The sequence below is a fragment of the Cyprinodon tularosa genome, unplaced genomic scaffold (assembly GCF_016077235.1).
Source record: "Cyprinodon tularosa strain WSP-4 unplaced genomic scaffold, ASM1607723v1 ctg315, whole genome shotgun sequence".
Taxonomy (NCBI): Eukaryota; Metazoa; Chordata; class Actinopteri; order Cyprinodontiformes; family Cyprinodontidae; genus Cyprinodon; species Cyprinodon tularosa.
This window is the reverse complement of record NW_024039025.1, coordinates 95,156-117,988: the sequence shown is the minus strand read 5'-3', so window position 1 is coordinate 117,988 and position 22,833 is coordinate 95,156. Positions and strand designations below refer to the sequence as shown.

At 35.9% G+C, this 22,833-nt stretch overlaps 1 protein-coding gene across 4 annotated transcripts; it reads left to right on the top strand.

The window, feature by feature from the left end:
• The first annotated feature begins 1,281 nt into the window (after positions 1-1,281).
• LOC119788348 (sex comb on midleg-like protein 4) lies at positions 1,282-21,670 on the top strand. Of its 4 annotated transcripts, none has more exons than XM_038292627.1 (7): positions 1,282-1,407; positions 5,987-6,242; positions 10,205-10,407; positions 13,385-13,514; positions 18,325-18,534; positions 19,644-19,789; positions 20,692-21,670. In XM_038292627.1, the coding sequence occupies exons 2-7, from the start codon at positions 6,011-6,013 to the stop codon at positions 20,815-20,817; spliced, it is 1,047 nt and encodes a 348-aa protein (XP_038148555.1). In that variant the 5' UTR covers positions 1,282-1,407; positions 5,987-6,010; the 3' UTR covers positions 20,818-21,670. The 4 variants fall into 4 exon arrangements, with proteins under 4 accessions (XP_038148555.1, XP_038148554.1, XP_038148557.1 ...); XM_038292626.1 differs by having other exon boundaries at positions 1,286-1,407; positions 18,322-18,534; XM_038292629.1 differs by lacking the exons at positions 1,282-1,407; positions 5,987-6,242 and adding an exon at positions 9,303-9,504 and having other exon boundaries at positions 18,322-18,534.
• The last annotated feature ends 1,163 nt before the right edge of the window (positions 21,671-22,833 follow it).

Sequence of the window (22,833 nt, the reverse complement as noted above, 5' to 3'; positions counted from 1 at the left end):
AATGGTAAAGACAGTAAAATAATCGATTTAATCGATTTTGAATCGATTCCTTTACAAATTTGCAAAATCGATGTCTAGGGAATGAGATCGATTCATTTTATAGTGACCCGCGTGACGCTCATATTCAAAATAAGATGCACTCAAGAGGACTTCAAGCCAGACAGCTGCACATACACCCAATAGTTTGACTGAAGACATTTACAAATGGGGGTTGACCAGAAAACACCCTGTAGTTGTTACAGACAACGCTGCAAATATGGTTTGTTCCGGGAAGATAATGCAGCTCATGCATGTCTGCTGTGTCACGTCTGCTTGCTCGAGTGAGGCTTCACTTTTTCACTTTTCACAAACAAGTTTAGACTTTTGAGACAGTTTTGTTCACATCTCATGTTTAAACTGTCTGATCTACAAGTTTGCACGTTGTGTTTAATGTGACAGGAAAAATAAAATACATGAGTATTTTGAAACACAGTTGAACCATTTTCATTATTGTAAAAACAGATTGAATCGAAATGAATCAATTTAGAACTGTATGAATCAAAATCGAATCGATTCAGGACTTTGGCGAAAAAGCCTTAAGATTTACTGCACTTTAGAAAATGCAAGCAGTATGAAAGCTGTTGCACTCAGTGTAACAATATTTGTAATGTTTTTTGTAACTTGTAATCATATTTTTACTCATTTGTTGCACTTTATAAAGTCTGTTGTACAGCAATTTGGGCAGATGTAGCTGTTTTTAAATCTGCTATAAAAATAAAGTTGACACTGACGTGCTTGCAATCATTTAAGGTCACATTTTGAAGTTAAATACACAAATGAACTTTTGCATGATGTTGAATAAAGATGCTCCTGGGGTAGGGGACGATTAAAGATAAGATGTTGAATGTTCAACGGATGCACAGGTGTGGGAGTTTCCTTTCCTTATATTTTGCAAATTTAAAGGCCAGTTTTCCAGAAAACACGATTCAGCCGATTGCTCACAGTTTGTGTAGAGTAACGACACAATGGAAATTTTTCTTTTGACCTATATTAACATTTTATTTGACCACTTAAAACTGCCCAACAATTAAAGGCACTGTTTCCTGGAAAGGTGAGTGGAACAAGATAAGAAAATCATCCACGCCAAAATCCCCACTTTAACGACACTCTTATCAACCTGCGTCCAGGTGAACCCAAGCCTGCCTGGGCTGAGCTTTGACGCTTGCCTTTTCTTTTTTTCTTTTATTTTAAATAAAATGAAACACTGTGCAGAGACTTCAAACCGACTGCTTTCCTGCCGTGTCTGCAGAGGAGAAGCCTGGCAAAACTGGACCCTGCTCTGTTTTTGGAGATCCTGCTGCTTCATGGTTCAGCCTACAGTCAGCATGCTTAGAGGATTCTCATCCATAATCAACCACATGGAGGGAGGTAAATAAAAATAGCCTGTTGTGCAAAAAAACATGCACATTTTTTTTTTTTTTTTTTGTTCGATAGATTCTGAAATAAGCCCTGGTATAATTAAAGTATTTCTGATTTTGATTCCTGGTTGATGGGACAGGTGTTGTGAATGAAACTTGAAAGAGCTCCTGTGTGTCGCTGAATGTTTTTATTGGTGACTGAAAGACATCTTCTGCCTCCATTTATCTGTTTACTACAGTGTGTTGAATTTCTGTTAATGTGTATTTAAAGACATTTCAATTAGTGGAAAAAATGGCAGAGGGGAATAAAAAAAAAGTCTAATTGCGACCCCCATGCAGTACCTCCGGGGACCCCACTAGGGGTTGCGGATCCCCTGATGAAGACCTCCAATACATATACTATTATTGCTATGTTGCCATTCATGCCGTCCATTTAACATATTGTGCAAGGTGATTAACATGCATTCTACTGTCTTGATTTTTTCTCATCTAGTCAGTTATAGAGATATGTAAACCGTATTATTATTTTCTGTTACAGATATGCCACTTTCTAGAAAATAATAATAAAAAACAAAATAGTGTGCGATTGGGTTTTAATGTCGTTCATTAGAAATGCAAAGTAGAAGAGAAAAGTTCGCTGCTTCTTCCTGACCTCAGGATCCTCTGTCTATGCAGACCTGAATCTGGCTGTTTGTGGCTAAGCCAAACAACATAGTGATGGATATGCACTGAATAGACAGAACAATTCTTGTGTAGAAGCTTCTATTTTAAAAAAAATAAAAAAATAGATTAATATGTACCCCATGCACTTTTTCTTCCTTTTGATGGCTTCTTTTTGACCATTGAGCCGATGTGACAAGTGAATAGATCCATAAAATTGATCTTATCTTATATTTTATAACAGCTTGTCACATTGTTGGTCCTTTCTGGTAGGTCTGCTGTTGGAGACTTTTCCATCAAACACAAAAGTGTAATCCAATGCTACATAGGGTAAAATTACAATTGTTGACAGAGCTTTAGCAAAAATCAAGATTTGAGCTGAGACTCTCTATATAACAGATACTGGTTTAAAGGGAACTAAAGGGATGAATGTAAACATGTGGAAAAACCAATAATAATATATATGTCAAACTCAATTACACATAGTTTTAGTTCTCTCTACTGTTCCTTCCTCCAGGTTTTCAGTGGGTTGTTTTCATGAAGTAAATTGGTCCTTATGTTCTCACCTCCCTGCTGCAATTGTGTTGGATGGGGGGTTGAGGGTGCCGTGTACCCTTCCTCATTCGAGCTATTTTCATAAACTTTGCAATTAATTGGGTTTCAAATCATCACTCAGTAAATGTAAAAAGATTAAAAAAAAGAAAACAGTAGCAGGAGAGTTTGTCTAAAAACAAGACTTTGTGTATTTTAAAACAGTTACTTAAATGTTGTGGTGCATTTAGCCTTAGATTTCTAAAGAAGAAGATTGCTAAATCCAAATTCAAATACAATAAAGATCAAAAAAAGATACAATGAAAGGCAACATTTTTATTTTTGTTCATTTTCATCCCTCTATTTTCCTCTCCCCTCCCACTGCTGTATTGTTAGAGGATTCTAGTTTATTATGTTGTGTTTATTAAGACAATATAATCATCATTATCATTATTTAGAAAAAAATATATATTTCATGATAACATATTCCATTCTCCCTTATCAAACTTTAGTTAGTCCTAATGACTGCCGCTTTTATGTTAAGTAGTGTGTGCATGTACGTTCGACATAATTATTTTTTGTGTTAAGACCATTTGGGACTCTCTCCTCAAAACAACAATAATGGTAAAATCCAATCTATTCCTAAAGAAAAACAGAAAATCTAAAATTACTAAGGATTATCCGTAAAGCGCTTAAAGGTAATAAATAAAGCCGAGGCACTAGTAAACTTAAATAATAATAGCAGAGTAAAAGATTTGCTTAGAGCGTGGGATTATAGTTCTAGATTTCTTCCTAATCCCATCCCCACTTTCTTTTATACTATCAGATAAAAAAGAGAAAAAGATTAGCTAATTAATTTTATCCCGAATAAAATCTTCCCCGCCAGTCAGACGTCTCTCATTTTATTTGTCTTATAGCACATTTTGTCCAACTCTTTAGAAGGAGCAATAATCTCCCTTTTACATAGCAAATAACATAAACAGTGAGGATGGTAAAGTTTTCCCAGTTGCCAACCATGTAAAAATCTTTAATTGTTTATCGTAGGTATTCCTCAACTGTGAGTTACAGAATCTGAAACAAAAATCCAGTATATGTCAGGGTTTGGTGTTGGATTGAGGACCCAAAAAGCAGAGGCAAGTAGGCAGAGGTGAATTTCGGTGGGTTTAATGAGGTTATCCGGTACGGAGGCAGGAATAAAAAATCCAACAAAAATAACAAACAAACCAGAACCAAGGAGACATCAGGGGAAACCAAACTCTAGGAGCCAGGGAGAGACGAGGTAAGCAGACAGACGTTAGACGAGGATCCAGCAAACAGGAACTGAAGAGGGAGGCTTTTAAAGGGGACAGAGACAAAGAGAGGGCTAACGAGGGGATTGAAAACAGATGAGGACAGAGCAGAAAACAGAGCTAGGGAAAGAGGACACAAGAGGGCAGCAGAGGACAACAAATGGAAAACCAAGACTGTGACAGTATATTGTGTGATTTTTAGGTAACTAAATTGCATTTTATTGCATATATGTATTGGCTACATAAAAAAAGAAGAACAATTAATATTTGGTACAGGATTTTGGGTTATTGCTCAATAAGGATCTTCTTCCGATCTTTCGGAAGGTTTCGGGGCTTTCACTGGGTAATATGGACATTTAGCTCTCTCCGAAGACTTATGATTCGGTTCAGGTCTGGAGAATGGCTTGGCTGCTCCAGGACCTTGAGATGTCTCTTGCTGAGCCAACCTGACTCTGTGCTGGATGTCATTGTCATTCTGAAAGACCCAGAAATTACTCATCTTCAATCCCTTATTGAGGGCATTGAAGATGGGTCCTTCCTCAGAACATGTAACGTGGAGTTCAGTCCAAAGAGCTCTATTTCTCTAATTTGCAAACTTCAAATGGACCTGGACCTGCCCTCACTTGAGCAGGAGAATCTTGTTTGCTCTGCAGGATTTTAATCCATGCCAATGTAGTATGTTTCTATTGGTCTTCTTTGAAAATATGTTCCTAGGTCTCCTCAGGTCATTGACCTGATTCTGCTGTATAGTTCTGGGCTGGTCCCTCACCTTTCTCATGATCATTGAAACCCCATGAGGTGACATCTTACATGGAGCCCCAGGCTGAGGGAAAATGTCCATTTATTACCTCAGCCAAGGAGTTTTTTTTGTGTGTGTAGTAGAGCTTGTTTGTTTTCTTGTGTATAGGACAACTTGAAAAGTTATGGACAGAATTTAATAACTTTTTTTTTTATCAGAGGTATTCCTCCTGCCAAGAAATCCATTACATTTTGGTGATAATCCTGATCTCAATGTGGATGCAGATCAAAAGATTCTCCAACATTGTAATATAGGGATACTTAGTGGAACAAGCAGTTCCCTGCTAAACCAGAGGGTGGTAGCAGTGACTATTGATAGCCTCAGCATTGGACTCAAAAAATCCAAACTTTTTTAACTGCGGACAAAAACACAAGTACAGGGAAAGTTGTTGGTTGGTCAGCAGGAGCTCTTATGAACTGTTTTTTTTTTTTCTTTTGGGGGCTTTTACGGCACTAGTGGTTCATTTTATAAACAGTAGGCTGACAGGAAAGAGGATATAAGAGAGGGGGAGAGACATGGGGCAAAGGACCACAGGCCAGATTCGAACCCAGGTCGGCTGTGTCGAGGACTAAGGCCACCAAAGCACACCCCATGATCAGATTTTATGGAATTGTGCATTGTGCTCATGCCAAGCAACAATCCATTTATATGTGTAATGATCCAGAATATGTGTGAATTTTAGCTATAGATGTGAGTCACAATTTTGGGCTGCTTGGTGGAGGTCGGTACTCTGAATTCTTTACTAGTCTTGTACTTGTTTGATTGAGTGTGTGGCCAGGTCTCCTTTACATCTGAAGCAACACCAAACAAGTGTGGATAGTACAGGTAATGAGTGGAGAACAGGACAGCTTTTTAAAGAAGAACAAACAGACCAATGAAAGCTGGAATTCTTCCTGGTTGATAGGTGATCTACTACTTCATACAAAACATTTTTTTAAATCACTTGGAAATCTTAGTACCTGGATTGACCTGGATTATTAATTCATTCCTTTACTCCCAGTTGAAGAGTACCTCTGATAAAAATCAAAGATGTCTTCGTGCTTTGCAAATGGGTAAATGGCAAAAGGATCAAACTCTTGCTCTCCCCACTGTGTATATATATATATATATATATATATATATATATATATATATATATATATATATATATATATATATATATATATATATATATATATATATATATATATATATATATATATATATATATATATATATATATATATATATATATATATTTTATACAATATAGCTTTGTTCATAAAATATATGAACATGTTAAGTTAATGTCTTCTTTGTGTTTTATCCAGTGTGAATCCCTCTCCTGGGGAATTATGAGACTGCAGGGTGGCCAGAATGACTCCCACCAGGAACTAGCTGCTCCACCTCCCCCTCCCATGACCTGGCTACCTCCTGACATCCTCAGCCAAGGAGTTCGCTTACGCCTGCGACTAGATGGGCATGACCAGCGGGGACGGGGCTGCTGGTACCTAGTCGACCTGGAGGCAGAGTCAGATTCAGTCGGAAGGAGATTCAGAAGCCCAAATTCTGAGGCCTGCCAACAAAGTAGGGAACCTTTATCAATGTAGCACCTATTAATATAGCTAAAGCTGAAGTTTATACTAACAAATTTATAGATCGGAGATGTCTCTGAATTTGTGCCAAGTGGACAAAAACCATGAAAAGTAATTGCTTTGAAAAATGATCAAACAGAAAAAAAAATTAAAATCAGATTTATTTATTTTTCCCCCCCCCCCCAAAAAAAACCATTAGTTTGAACTTCACCAGCAATTGATTCGTAAATCTTTGTAGATCTGAATATCATAAGACGTGATTCCCTTGTTGATGCATTTAAAAACAAATATAAAATTAGATTTTTATGAAGATTTTCACACACACATATATATATATATATATATATATATATATATATATATATATATATATATATATATATATATATATATATATATATATATATATATATATATATATATATTTTTTTTTTTTTTATATACATTTTTTAACAGTCGGGCCAAATTTATACATTTCACAAAATCATTCCAAGGACCACTGATGCTAATCAGTATGATAAAGCATGTTTTTAAGGTACAGTATCTTATTTTAGCAATCACAAAACCGTTATGAATGTTTTATTTATGTTTTCATTTTTGTGGAACATACACTGTTTTAATTTTAATCTAAGCCTCCACATGTAGAACAGGTCCCTTTGAAGGGCCTAAAGCTACATAAAATAAACATAAAAAGTCCTTACCAGGGCGATATATACATAAGGCTTTATAAATAAAATCAGGCTTATAGTCAATAGTAATTCACCCCCCATTGACATCGCAACACCACTATTTTGGGTGCTGAAAATAAACATGAGTTAATCTGATTAATAAAAGGGTGAATTTAAGAGCTGGAATGAAGACACATATTATATGCTTGTATTTTAAGGTTTAAGTCAATATGATTTTTTTCTGATTTCTTTCTCTGAAGGTATTTATTTCTTTGAACCATTTACATGCACCGTTTCCACTTCCTGTATATACGTGGTGAAAGATACAAATCTCCCTTTTCCCTGCAGCTAGTGATTAGGTTATGCTAATCATTGTTGCTGGATTACTTTGGCTGTGACACCAGCAGCTTCAAACATCTCCACTAACTCTCCACTTTATAAAAACAAACAAATATCCCTTAATTGCATAAATAGAAGATGAGCAAAGGGGTTTACCAATCTCTTAATTGCTCAATTTTCCATAAACAAATTAGTCTTTGGTTCTCTAATGCATCTTGCTAGGTTGCAGCTCAGAGGTGCACATTTTTTCTCTCATAAACATTGTTGTTGCTTGTTGTTAATGAGAAAGCCCCCTCATATTTGCCCATTTTTTAACGAAGGGATGATTATCTGCTCTCTAGCAGTCTACCTCCATGTGTAATGTGATGTGCGAGAATGGGGCATCACTGATTGAGGAGGAACGTCAGGATTTATCTCGGTGTGTAATTACCATCCTGATTAATGGGCGCCCCTCGCTGAGAGCGCATACCCCCACAGGCCTCCTATGGTTGCAGTCGGCGGAGAATCAGCATGCAGACTGTTTTACTTCAAAGCAAGTCATTAGCTTGATTCTTTATAGCTCATATTTTATTGTCACCAATATCATTTAACTAAGCTGTCACATTTGGTGGTACAAACGCTAAGGAGCTGTAGTGTCTCTTTTATGAACGATGCCCTGACCCCCTGATCCACACCTACACCTCTCTCAGTGCACTACTCTCACCAATTACAAACATAAATATTGGCCTAAATCACTTTAAGCATGTGAAAAAAAACAAACAAAAAAACTTAACGCCTTTAAGAATTTAAAAAATATACATTGAGTTGATCTATAGATTGAATTTGATAGGTATGCAGATATTTTCAAAAACCTTACTCTGTGTTTAAAGAAGCTCTTTTTGGTGCTATAACCTTGCTATTATACAGTCCTTCAGCAAAAACAAACATTTTGGCTAAAACTTTTTTTTTTTTTTTTTAAATAACCATAGTGTCCTTTGTTTTCACCTCTTTACTATCCGTGTATTTTTGCAACCAGAAATATTTCCATACTTCTAAACTGATCCTACTTTAAAGGATAATAAATCAGCATAGTCCTGTTTTATCCAGCTGAAGAGCAGTGCGCAGCAACAGGTGGGGCCATGCATTGCTTTATGTTCCACACAGCTGAGGTGTAGAGCATACTGCATGAAAGACATGGGCTTAAAAAAACATTACTTTATGCAAGTAAACACCAGTGACAAATAGTGTTGAATTGCATAAAGTCTAGAGTAGAAAAGTGCAATCGATCAATTATTTAAGGTTCTTAACTAGAGACAATCAGATGCAGACTAGATTCAATGAAATAAGAATCAATAAGGGTTGGAGCCTCCCTTCACTCTCTTTGCATGCAAATAAGTGAGTTTTTTTTCCCCAAAGAAACAAATACTCAATCAACATGGGGTGAACCATATAAAAAAATGTCACATTCTGTGTAACCTATTTAAAGACAAATCTCTTTGATGCTGGCAGAAGATGCTCCTGTATGTAAATGAATGTAAATGAAAAGTCTGCCATTTGCAACATGTGAAACTAAATGATAATTGTTGCGCCTTTTTGTTTTCTCTGTAGGGAACCACATGACCTTGGCTTAAGTGTTTTATTCTTCCATTTTTATTCTGCAATTCTTTCTTTCCCTTCGTATTTGAGTCTGTAAATCAAAAGAAGAGAAAGACATGCTACAGAAGTATAATTCTTATATTCACAAGCAGAGATCTTTACAGAAAAACAGTAGCTTGAAAATATTAGTTGTTTAGATTTCTAAAATTTGTCTCTAGAAAATGATTTTATCACAGAAAAAGCTGAGATTACAGTTTCTAATCCAACCGTTTTTGTTGCTCAAACAATGCATGGATTGAATCCTGTGTTATTGTTTTTTTTTGTGAACATAACAAACACCCCGAGCTGCAACAACTGTAATTACATTACATCCAAACACACACACACACCCCCATCACTCTGAACTCAGCACGTCTGCCGACTGCCATGGGATGTTAGAGGCGTGTTGCTATGGCTACTGAGAGGGGACACACAGGAAAGAGGGGGTTAGAGTAGAAGCAGAAAAAAGAAGGGAGGCTGGTTGGGGTAGAGAGGGCGGGGACGGGGGGAGTAGTTTGAGACTGAGAAAAATAGAGCGAAGGACTCGTGGAGATGCCGGCATCTTGACAGCAGAGAGAGAGCGAGGAGCTGGGAACAAGCCAAGCCGCCAGGGGAGTATCCGGAAATCTGCTGGTGGGAAGTGTCACTCAGAGTCAGGAATTACTAGAAAGCTGTGTGTATGTTAGGTAAGGCACAGGGTCAATCAGGGTCAGCTTAAAGCTTTTGTTTTAACTGTGTAACTTTGAGAAAAGGGGGGAAAAAATTGTGAAAAACCCCAATTTTAAATGTCTTTTTCTTTTCCTGCCTGTCTGTTTATTTAATAACAGATCAGTGGAGGCCCGCTCTATACTGAGAGAATATGTCAAGTAACTGATTAGGTTTCATAAATTCAGCCGAGGTGCAGCGATCGAACAGCAGCAATTGAAATAATTGGCATTGAGACAAATATTTAAAGCTAGTGACAGCACACTTCATTGATTGGTAAATGGTGTGGGTGTTGCGGGTGTACGTGCTTCACTTTTATTTCCTGTGTTTGTGTAAGAGACTTGTGTTTGTGTGCATGTGGGGCTTTGTCTGTCTCTTGCAGAGGAGTAATGATATTTATTGCAATCTTTGCAGCTGGAGAGGGGGGAGGGGTGTGGTTGAGTACAAAGCTTTATGTGGCTTTGTTTCTACTATTTCCTATCATTTCTCTTTGCCTGCTTATGAAAGTATGTGATTTGTGTGCACAGGGGTGTTGAAGTTGCAATCTGAGTTTCAGTCTAGGTGCATCCGAGAGGGTTTTCACTTTGTACTTTCAGTTTGTGTTGAGGAACGTCTTGCTCATTCTCAGGTCGGATGACTGCGCTGTCTGCTGGCTCAGAGATGCAAACATCAATTCTGGAAACCCAGTTCATAGTGGGCCCCCAGGCCAAAGTAACTGGCAGAAAGAGAGGACGGCCCCCCATCCGGAAGCTGGAATTCCAGAGCCACTATGTGGATTCTTTGTCACCCCTGAAGGTCCCTAAGAAGAGAGGAAGAAAACCGGGCTTTAAGGTCATTTAACTTTTCTATTTCAACTACAGCTATTGAAATTAACATTATTCTCTTTTTAAGAGTTGCCAGTCATTTCTTAAGCTATGTAGTGATAATACCTCAGTAGTTACCAGTATCTCTACTCAGGATGTAAAATCTGTGTTTTTGCCTTGCTTAGAGGCCTCAGCTCTCAGAAGCTTCATTAAGAAATTCAGAAAATTGAAGCAAGCTATGATCTATTTAAGGTTCAACGAATTAAAATCCATTTAATATTTATCTAGAAATCTTGACCTTAAATCTGTAATGAAAAAACTTAAAAATTCTGATTTATAGTTACAACATTAATCTAATTCACTTTAATCAAGATGCACTGATTAAAAAGAGATATATGCACTGGAAAAAATTATCTTAAATTAAGTGTATTTACCCTTAATTTGAGCAGGTAAATGAGTTAGTTTGCCAATTGAATTAGTATATTTACTCTTAAAATAAGAAAAATAGATAATATACTCTTGAAATAAGACAATGTAATTGTGTTTTCTTATTTTAAGTGTAAATTGTCTTGTTCCACTGGCAAAATGTCTGTTTTACCTCTTCAATCCAAGAGCAAATGTAATTACGCAAAGAAAAAATGACTTAAAACAACTAATTTTTTCCCCCATTGTTCTAAAACAGTATGAAATGCTGTGGTCATTTTATGTCCATTGACAGCTGTCGGTCAGCAATGTGTAAAATGATGGAAAGTCGCAAAATGTCCTTGCTGGCTGTTCATGCAGGGCGATATGCAGGCATGGAGAATTAATGGAAGAGTTATTTCAGGAGTTAGTTTAGGAACATTTTAGTCAAAATACATTTTCTCCATTAAGTAGAATTCAAATTTAAAATTCTGAATGGTCCTGTTGATGAGTTTGGTGTAGCAAGTAAGTTATTTCCGGTTGTTGAATCTGTATTAGAACCGAAGCAGAATCCTTCTAATGTTGAGAAATGTTCAATTTGAATGCCTATTTTTTTGGCAGAAAATGAAAAAATTTTTAAGCTTAAGGTAAAATTAGGAACAAATAAGGGATCCTTAGCATAGAAGGCAAAACAAGAGTAGCTAACATTAATATTCTTCTGCCCAAGTATCCTGTAGCTATGAAACATGAAGTAGCGCAAAAGCAAAGAAAAAAAAAGAAGAGGAGGCCCCTCACCACAGAGAACATCCTCTCGCTTTTAAAGGTGAAATAATCCCATAAAGAAAATGGTTTGCGATCACAGCACAGCCATGATGTCAGGCCATTGAAACGTACTTTTAAACACAAACCAATTAATGGACCATGAGAACCAGATTAATCAAACATAATTTCTTTTTTAATCCATTTTCCAATTAAAATCCAAAATTTAAAATGTTATAATTTCTGTTTCTTAAACAGAAAGTATGAAAAAACAAGACCTTTTTTGTTTTATGTTGTCAGATTCATAAATAAAACGCTAAACAGTCACTTAACTCTTGTGTAACATAAGTGATAAGCCTGTGTGTAAATATAGGAAAAGATCAGAGGATGTTTTTTTGACTACAGAGAGCATTACTGGTGGGATATATGCAAACAAATCATCGTGGTGTGCACAGATGCAAGGGGATTTCTGTGGTTCATTTGAACAATAAAAAGAGCTATTTTCTTTGTTGATTAAAAGTAAAATTAAATAATATAAATATTATTAGTTACAACTGATGTTGATTGATATATTTTTCTACCACTTAAAAATGTACTTGTTTATGCAAGTTGAACAACTAATCCAACATTTCCTTTAAATATAGTTGTGCGCAATAATGCTCACAAACCTTCAGACTTAAAAATGTATAAAACTATGTATAAAACTGCAGTGCTACTGTGGTTGGAAATTTTTATCTCCTATTAGTTCCCTTTTACAGCTATTGATTGAGTGCTTATTCTACATTTCCTCATAAAAGCATGCATTTAGGCCTCAGAGCTGCCAGGATATAAGGAGTCTAAGTACATTTTTGGCTAGAAAACCTCAATTAAATATGAGAAAAGATTTTATTGACTAATTGGTTGCTAGATTTACTCACACCATGCCTCATCTCCGTGTTAAAATGAAACCTCCTGTGAGCCACCATGGGATTTTTTTTAAATTAAAAGTCAATTTGTTATAATGGATCCTCTTCAATCACGTGTTTTACAACAATAAAGAGGTCATTGCATTTAGACAGAACACATGTTTATATTTATATCTACAAAATAAACAGAAAACAATCTTTTGAAAATATGTTATTTAGTTGTAAAGCAAAATATATGTGTAATGTTCCTGCAGGCTGCTTTAACAATCACTCACCCGAGACATGCAGACACATGAGGTGTGCCTTTAAAAAATATTGTTCTTAACCTCTGGGACTTTAATGTTTCAGTTGTATGGAAATTGCAACTGACCAAATCATGTAGGCAAGATAGCAGGGAAAGAAATGGTTGCAATGGTTATTGCAATGGTTATTCGACTGTTGCAATGGTTATTCGACTGTTGCAATGGTTATTCGACTGTTAGCTTTTTTTTAAGGCCTACATCAAGAATGCTTGATATATGTTAAATGTAATTTTTAAGGATTCATATAAATTATATTGAGCATGTGAATTGCTCAATCAGAGTGCACAGAAACATGAAGAGCAGGAGGATTTATTTATAGTTATGGAGCTGATATAATGACCCATGAAGTGCAGAATGTAGTATTAAAATTTAAAACCGATGTTTCATCTTTAGAGGTTAGTTTAGAGGCGTTTTTTTTTTGGTGTTTGCGTATAAATATTGATTTAGATTGTCCTCCCTCAATCACATAGGACTAGATAAGCATGTGCATAGCACTGCATGTTCTATAAGGGAGGAAACATAGAATAATTCCCATTCATTCAGTCCACTTCAGTTTCTTTTTAAGAAAACTACTGACTCGATTAAAATGCAGTGTTGATTTGCAAATGCGTATATTTGTGTGTGTGTACCTTTGCAGCTGAAGCCCAGGATGGTGATGTCTCCACTCGCCAACTCTCCTCCCAACAGCACACCAGAACCTGAGACGGGTTCTATCCCACAAGATGCTGCTATCGTCCCCCACTCCGCCACACCACAGGTCCTAACAGGTATAAAGACATTTATACACAAGATATTAACGTCGGTTCCTCATGCTGTTCAGGATAAACAGGTTTCAAATTATATTTCTTCAATTCATCACAAACATGCAGCTCTAGTTCCTCTATTCTGTGTATTTCTATGATTCTTCTTTTACATTCCCTACTTTCCTTTACTGATAGAAAAGCTTAACGAGGTAAGACAGCTTTTATTGTCCTAATGTTGAAATTTCATTTAGTACAGCTTTTCAGTAAATGAATCATTTACATTCCATAAAGTGCAGCAATGATCAAATGTAAACAGTGTGGGAGAAAAAAAATGGTGCAAAAAACCCCGCATTGATATGAAAGTCAGATCATTAATATATATTCATCCAAGTAACATATCCATCTTAAAACATAATCAGTCTGCTTTGATCTCTAAAGTTTTTAGTGCCTGGTCGTCTGTTTATTTTGCAGTAAATACATCCATGTTAGTTCTGTCATACTTTGATGAAAAGAAAATACTCCAAATACATTACAACTTCTAGACTTCAAGTCCTTTAAGTTGCTTTTGTTGACTCAGAAATTTGTCTTTCAATTATTACTCAAAAATAGGAAATGCTCATTTCAGAAATCCATCTGTTTTTTGTTTTTTTTGTTCTTCACCCTGAATAAATGTCCTTAAAAAAATTTATATTGACTTGGGTGTATTTGACATTAGAGCACCAGTCTCATGCTTGAGGAGTAGTGTTAGACTCTTTGTTCTTGTAAATCATAAAAAGTGTTTGATGTCAGGGTGTAGACATACAGAGAAAAGCACACATGTGCACATAGACTCATGCATGAATCAGAGAGCTCCCTGTGGTGTCACCCAGATATATATGTAAATGATTCCTCTGGTGAAACAGAGAAGAATTTTTTTTTTTATATTTTATGCAGTACATTTAAGAAAACATATAATCGTTTATTTTTTCAGTTCTGTTGTAAAAAAATTATTTTGAAATTTTACTGTTTTTACAAAAATAATGTCAATTAACAGTAAAACATGTTCTTTCTGCATGTTTGTACAGTGTGTTTGTGCATGTGTGTCAGTACATAATCCTCCATATTCATTCTCATAGATCTTATCTCATAATTGATTTTTCTGAATACAATAAAATGCGTTTGACTTTTGCCTGAGCACGCTCTAGGGGTAATCCAGAAGCTTCTCTGTGGAGTGTTTCCTCATCATATAAATCTGGCAAATCCATAACTGTCTTGCTCAGGCAAAACCAGAAGGCATCTGCATTATCGACAGGCTAAAATTGCTTGACACAAAGGAAAGAAATACAGAGGAATTACTGTCTGCCTGTCTTCCATTTTGCATCCACATGATGAACAGCCTGTGATAGCTGTTCTGAAAATGAGTTCCTTTTTTCTATACTTGCAATTTAAACGGTTTATATGTAAAGTATATATTAAAGAAAGAAAAAAAGCATCAGTCTGCTATTGTAAAAAAGTAAAGTAAGATAATCATGCTTAAGACAGAGAATAGTGTTTCTGCAGATAGTAAAGCAGTATTCTAAAATGTTTGCTGTTAAACAAAGAAATACACTGCAGAGAACAATTGGTAGATTTAATCTGAGGGAGAAAAAATCCCTTTAAGAAATAAGTATTACAATTTATTTTCCCCCCACAAACAATTCACACAAAATACATACAACTAAAGTGTTTTTTGTGTTCACTTCTCACTTCTAAGCTCTAGAAAATATTAATTTTTAACTAATTTGAAAGGATCATTTACCTAATAATGGTAGGAAAATTCGCTTTGTCACATTGCTCTAAGCAGGAGCCTCACTTTTGGACATAAATCATTTTTTAAATCTCACATTTGATTAAAATGAGTATGGGGACATTGAGAGACATCCACCATTAATTCTAATACAGAGGCAGAAAGAACCACTGAAATCCAGCTTCTCTTACAAAGCCAACATGAAACTGACATTAAAGTTCATGATAAAAAAAAAATAATACAGGGGCTTAGTCTTGCACAATTGCCTCACAAATGTCTGTGCTTCACTCAGGTCCGAATTTCTGATTAAATAACTTAGTTTTAGTCTCGGAAAGTCTCAGAAGCTAGCTAGTTGATGGATTGGTAAAGTACTGCCAGCAGATGGCGATAGTAGATTACACCCTGTCCAAAAATCTTTTTCAGGCTAAAAAAGAACTAAGGTAACGCTACCAGGATGACACCTGGCATATTTTAATTTATTTTAACATGAACATATGTTTATTTTGTGTGTTTGTATGTGGCCATGTCTTTGTTATCTGGTGGGGACAATTTTCCAGAAATATGCTACATTTTGGGGAGTTATAGGTACTTGTAGGGACTAACCGCTGGTCCCCAAAAAAGTAATTTTTTTGGGGGTGGGGGTAAGCTTTAGAACCAAGGTGTGTGAACTGAGTTTAGGTTAAGTATGTGTTGGTAATGGTGAGGGTTAGGGCAAGGGTCACGGTTGGGCCATAGAAATTAGTAAAAAATGAATGGAAGTCAATGGTCCCCACAAGGATAACATTAGACAATGTGTGTGTTTTTATTACATGCTTGGGACCATTTTCCATAAATCTTAGCACATCATGCGGACCATCAGTCCTATATTTGGGACCTGTGTCTGGTCCCCATGGCTACAAATGCTGTTTTAGGTTTAGGATTAAGGTGGGAATTGAGTTTAGGTTAGGATTAGGGTTAGATATGAACGTGTATTGGTCAGAGTTACGATGATGGGAAGGGTTAGGCTGTAGAAATGGGTTAGAAATGAATGGAAGTCAATTGAAGGTCCCCACAAGGATAGATGAATTATAAATGTTGAAAGGGCGATATTATTGCCATAAATTTTAATACAGTGTATAGTAGAAATTTTACACATTCAGTAATAAAATGTCACAGGGGATGGTATGGGGCTAGCGGCTCCGTGGAGCTTTTTGAAAAATTTATGAAAATCTATTTTTTTGTTGTTGTTGTTTTAATGTGGTGTGCAGGAGGTTAAACAAACATGTATTGTGTTTTCTAATGCTGTTATCATTTGTATAATAAATAATTTTAAACAATAATTTGCGTTTAGCCATAGATATCAGTGGTTATAACTTGCAACCAGCGTGGCACGGTGCCAGGCAAATTAAGGTGTGTCTCGGACCATGGATCCCAAAGGGGAAAAAAGGAAGAATTTAAAGGATGGAGCAAATCATTTGCTTCCATTATCAATGCGGAACGATTGCCTGTATTTTTGCTGTGTAATGAGAGGTTGTCAAAAAATAAAGAGAAAAATTTGGAAAGGCATTTCCAGGGAAGGCTGCTAAATATGCAGCCGACCACCAAGTTGGGAGTGAGAGAAAAGGTGTGATTGCAGAACTTCTGGATAAATTAGAGGAGCGCAAAGATAGATTTAAGAAGGGATTGCATCTCCAATATTGCTGCTAGTTTTGTTGCAAGGATGGAAAAACCGTCCACAGATCAAACAGTTAGCGCTCTGATGCAGGGATGGGAACTTTCTTCTATTTTTTTCCCCAAATCCTAAAAATATAAATCACAGCAAGGAACGCTGGTGATGGAGGGTGTTGAATTTCAGGGTTAGAGAGCTCTGTTCTGATGGATGTCAGTTCCTGCTTGGTTCCTCATGACTCAATCAAGTGTTCACTGCTCCTCCATCACCTCATGCTACAATGTGACATTTGCTCCAGGAAAAACATTTAATGATGAATGCTTATTGTTTATTTAAGCCCACATAGTCCTTTTCTATAGTGGGATAACAGACTTAGAGCCTGTGTTGCCAACTTGAGTATTGACTATAGTGGTGTTCCCAGTAGCTTCATCATTACTTTATCTTTGTCACATTACCTTAGGCAACAGAGGCAATATTTCTGGTTGTCGTAAATGTTTTAGATTTGAGACATTTAAGGACATTCATGTTATATTAATCGGCTGTGTAATTATTATTCGTTATTATTGATATGAACTGCCCTTAACGGTTGCTATTTTTTAAATTTTGTTCTGCTTTTTGCAAATTAAATGGAATCCTGATTTTGATTCTAATCATTGTGTGAAAGGAGCTCAATGGATTTATATTTGATCTAAGGGGAAAAAGAGAAGAGAAAATGGTTGGAATTTCTGTTTTTCCACATTTGTTCTCATCAATCTTCAGGTCAGGAATTGATTGGCAACATCAGCCAATCTATTTCCACATCTCAGACAGAATAACAAAACAGTTTATCTCTCTGTTGAATGGATGTTTATTCTGGAACACTGCAAATAAATTAAGCATAAGCAAGTGTCAACCATGTCTGCCAACACCAATAACAAAAAAAGTCCTATTTTATGTCTTAGGGGTTATTTACATGAAAAAAGTTAATACACAGTAATATTTGAGAATTAAGTTTGTACTTAAGGTCAATACCTTAATCTTGAATTTTGGTCTTTGATGTTTATGTCATAGGCTGACCAAATTCCCAATGTTATCTCTTCACATTGGGGTTTGACCATTTAAAACTAATATCCAACTGACTCGTAACCATAGCAGCAGAAATGAGCAACAGAGCTTCTGTCTCACACAAATAAACTAAACATCAGCTGACTTTTCCAATAAAGCTATTCTAACTCTCAACTAAGGAGTTACACCTATTTTATTCACATGGATTCATTTGAAAACTGTATTGTCAAAAAAGAGGAAGTAAAGTTGAAAGTACATCTTAGGTGCTCATAGACAGACAATTACATGCTAAAAAAACAAGATTAAATGATTAATCTAAATACATAATATATAGATATAAATGATTATGCTAATCTCTGTGTTCCTTCTCTCAGCAGACACACCCTTGCCTGATGATTTCATGTGTCACCCGCCTGCAGACTCCAAGCGCTACACCGTAGATCCCACTGACTCTGCATTCAACATTATGGCCTCCCAGTACCAAACCAGGCCTTCTTATGTCTATCGTAGCAACAGCTGCTCCACTCCGATAGGTTTGTGCAGACAGCTTTCCAGCCCAGCGAGTTTCCAGGATGGAAATAGAAATGGTGAGGCAGTTAAAGCTGTTAGTGCGTTTTTAGTCAAGCAGAAACACATTCAAAGTAATATTACACCAATGCTTTTAGACTACTGTTATAAAAGCCTAAAAATAATTATGTTCCACCCATTAATTCAGCTGTTAAGATGTTATACACCATGAAACAGCAGTAAAAACGCTCTAGATAACCCCAACAAATTGAAAAGCATTTATAATTCACTTCCTGACATAGTCTCATTGTTAAATGGGTTAAATTGGTAACTTTACTCCTATTTTGACTTCTATGGCAGTGTTGCTCTAAGCCTTTAAACATTGTTTTTTTTTATTTCAAAAACAAATGCACAACAGAACCAACTCCAAATTGTACATGTGAAACTGCCTTTGTTTTTCTTTATTCCCTTATTGAAACTATGCCCCTTTCACTTCTGTCTGGCTCTTGAAAATGTACTAAATCAAGGTATATAACATCCTCTCCTTTAATTTCCTTCCTGACTCCTGCATGTCTGTCATTTGCACTCAAAGTAGTTTGAATTTATTTATTTTTTTTACATTCTAGATTTTCATATTGATATTACAGATAATTTAAAAGGAATACCACATTGTTTTAAATTGGACATATTGTCATGGTAAAATAGAAGTGCATTGTATTTTTATTGGGGGATTTTAGTTGGTAGATAAAAGATACTAGATCTCTGTCATATAAAATAAGTGAGATCCAAAGTTAAAATGACAAGGCTTAAATAAAAAAACAACAATAATATAATCGGGAACTCTTATATTCAAACAATATAACTGACTCATTGAGGGAAACATGACAATCCTGTAACTACAAAGACTGAAAAGGACAGTGTTTGAAGTTGCTCTTTGTGTAATTCTGGTATAAAAATAAAAAAAGAAGACAAAAATGGTTTTAGAAAAATAAATTATCACTGGGTTTTATGTAACATTCCTTGTTCATTTTGTTCAACTGGGTGAGAATAGATTATTGTGACTTATTTTAAGATCGCAGAATAGATATTCTACTTATTTGAATCCCAATTCTTACCAAGCAGAACCAGTTTCACATTGGTTTAAACGATTAAAACCCCATCCTTTTCCCTATTGTTGCGTGTTTCACAGCCCTCAGTCCTTTGCCAGACACCGGAGAGGGCAAGCGTCTGGCTGGGAAGGACCCGTCTAACTGGGGTGTGGAGGACGTAGTGTGGTTCATCAAAGAAGCTGACCCTCAAGCTCTGGCACCCCACGCTGAGACTTTCCGGAAACATGTCAGTGTTTATTTTCAAATTTCCCGGTTTAGTGTTGTGCTTTTTTGGAGGAGGCAACTCTAGGGGTATGCCTATAATCATTACTCATAAAAACTGTAGATGTGACCTTCTGTTAGACAGTTATAAACAGTTTATTTCTAAACGCCACTAATTAACCCTCCAAGCAATTGTAAGTTATCATAAATCCAGATTGACTGGTTCCAAGGCTGATCCATTTTATTAGCTAATCCTAGAATTACAAAGACCAAAATAGATATACCCTCTCAGTCATGATAACTTGAAACTCTTAAATGTCATAATCATTTTGGGAAACCTGACTTAATTAACATTAGTTACTTTTGCATCAGATGGTGTTTTTACACATTGTGAAATAATATTCACAAATAATCTTCCTCTGTGAACCTCCAGACTAATCATGTAACCTAAAGCATTTTTGGTCACATATAAAAGTAAAGTGGCATTAATAACAAAACAAAAAAACACTTTAAGTTAACACTTTTACTTGGATTTGAATACTGCCTTACTCAACTGGTAGATATTTAGTCTGTAACCACCTGTGTGTCAGACCTTCCTCTGCTTCATACAGGAAGGTCATTGGTGGTGAACTGTGTTCTACTTCTATTTCCTGTGAAAATAATGATCATCTTCTGTGTAAAACTGAAGACAATTGCAAATGTAACACCTTTTTAAGTTCATAAAATATTCTTGTTTTAAGATGGTAGGAAATAGCTTTTGTTTTAGATGTCCTTACAGCAAAACCTCACTCCAGAAATGAGGATTCGTTTCTTTGGTGTATTAAAGAAACATGATGTGTTTGGTATGTGTGATTTAAAAAAAAAAAAAAATTATATTCAAGGTTCATTTTACAATCAATATTCATAAGGGGCTGTGTTGTGTTTCAGGAAATAGATGGAGACGCGCTGTTGTTGCTAAAAAGTGAGATGATGATGAAGTACCTGGGACTGAAGCTGGGACCGGCGCTCAAACTCTGTTACCACATCGACAGGCTCAGACAGAGTCGCTTGTAGTTTCCTGTAAGAGAACTGAAGGCTCTGGCTGAAAAACCCCACACCTCAGTGTCCTGAAAACAAGGTGGAGTGGAGACTTTGGTGCTTTATCTGTGTCTGAACCAACTACTGTTAAAAGACTGGACATTTTTTATGTACTTACAGGGAGTATTTGCAACTTTGTTTACTTAAAATTGGAGTGGCTTTAAATTGTAAATAGTTTTGCTGCATGCAGACATCAACTAATGTGAATTATCTGGAGCATTAAACTACGCAGGTAACAATTGTGACCACAGTTATTAGCTAAAGGTCTATATATGCAATTATTTATTTCAAACTATACATGTTTGTAACAGTGAAAAACATATTTAAATTCTCGCTTTTAAAAAACGATCTAATAGTGAAAAGCTGCTGGGATGTTATCTGGGTTCTGCTGTTAGAAAAATAAATAGTGGGGGAACATTTTAACACAGAGACTGCTTTATAACACAATAGTTTAGCTGTGTTTTTTTTTTTTTCCAACAAAAGCTGCCTTTAAAAGGTTATTTTTGAAAATATTTCACTCATTAAACTTGGTGCTACCAGTAACATACAGTGTTTTCTTAATATCTGGTTTTGCCTTTTACAAAGGAGGCCATTCTGTTTCCGCAATACCTCATTTTCATGCCATTCTGATCATAAATGCCTCAACTAAAGGAACAATTGATCATAACATTATAAAAGAAAAATTGGTATGTAGCATTAAGAATTTTCTAATGCAATGCTGTATGACAAACCTGATAAACTTCATAATGTAATATCATCAAACTTGTTACATTTTTTTTTTTTTGGAACTTATGACAAAGTTTTGATTAAACCTCTTTTTTAAAGCTTTTATACCAAACTGGTTATTTGTATTTATATATGGTGCAGAATGTTATGACCTCTTTATGTTTGTACTTCATACTTTGCCAATAAACCCTGCTTAATTGTCAAGCACATGTATTATTATCCAATTGGTTCCTGGGTTCCAAACTTAGGAAATGTCCTATTTTTGGGTTTTGGGACCTTTGATAGACTATTGCATGTGTTTTGGAGATAAGAGAAATCTCTGTAAAGATGCAACAGGGTGGCCATAAGGACCTGGCTTCCTTTCCAATAGTGTGTCCATCTATTAATTTTTCCAGACATTTACCAGCATGACCTTTACTGCTTTTCTGGGGATGGCATCCAACACTTGTGCAGACTTCTTGCTCCTAATTCAGCACCGCACCAACCTAAGCGGAGCCTTAACCTTTACACAGGGGATCTGTGTTGGCCTCAGATGTATCACTAGTGGTATGTTCCTGCATCCAGAATGGAAATGCTGAAAATCTTAAAGACTATTTCCGGCACCATCAGAAGGATATATGTGCATCCTTATAACTTTTCCCAGCAGCAGATGAATGAACTACATCAAGAAGGGATTCTACAAAATTGCTGGTAACATAAATCAGGTTACACATCACAAAAGACACCTCAGAACAGGTGGGCAACTTTTTCATTTTTAATAGACCGCAAACACATCAAGATAAAAAGCACATGAATGGAACTTTGTTAACAAAAAATCCCAGTGTATAATTAGAAGTGAGTTATGGTTTGGCCTGTCAAATGCACACATTTATTATGTGCATTAAATGACCTAAATGCATATTATTGCTTCACACTATATATGATGCTAACTGCATCTTCAGCAACATATTTGATTCCAGAACATGTCCTTTAAAGCCTTTAAAGCAGGCATCCCCAACCTCGTTCCTCGAGGCCCGCTGTCCTGCAGGTTATAGAGGTTTCGTTGCTCCAGCACAGCTGATTTTAATTGAAAGCTGATTAACAGGATTTTGGTCTAATGCAATCATTTATTCATCCTGGCCCTTAAATTAAACAATTTAAGGGCCAAGTTCCTTACTGGTCATTACTTTTTTCTCTTTTAACACTTGAAAATTAAAGGATCAAATATGTGTCGATACGCCTACTAAGTCATTTGTACAAGTATTTTGTATTTATAATTGACAATTT

Bases quoted from the DNA above. Each gene is read 5' to 3' on its own strand.
- LOC119788348 (XM_038292626.1), top strand. From the start codon at position 6,011: ATGAGACTGCAGGGTGGCCAGAATGACTCCCACCAGGAACTAGCTGCT. The intron at 10,408-13,384 runs GTCATTTAACTT...GTACCTTTGCAG, and splicing joins GAAGAAAACCGGGCTTTAAG to CTGAAGCCCAGGATGGTGAT. The intron at 18,535-19,643 runs GTGAGGCAGTTA...CGTGTTTCACAG, and splicing joins CCAGGATGGAAATAGAAATG to CCCTCAGTCCTTTGCCAGAC.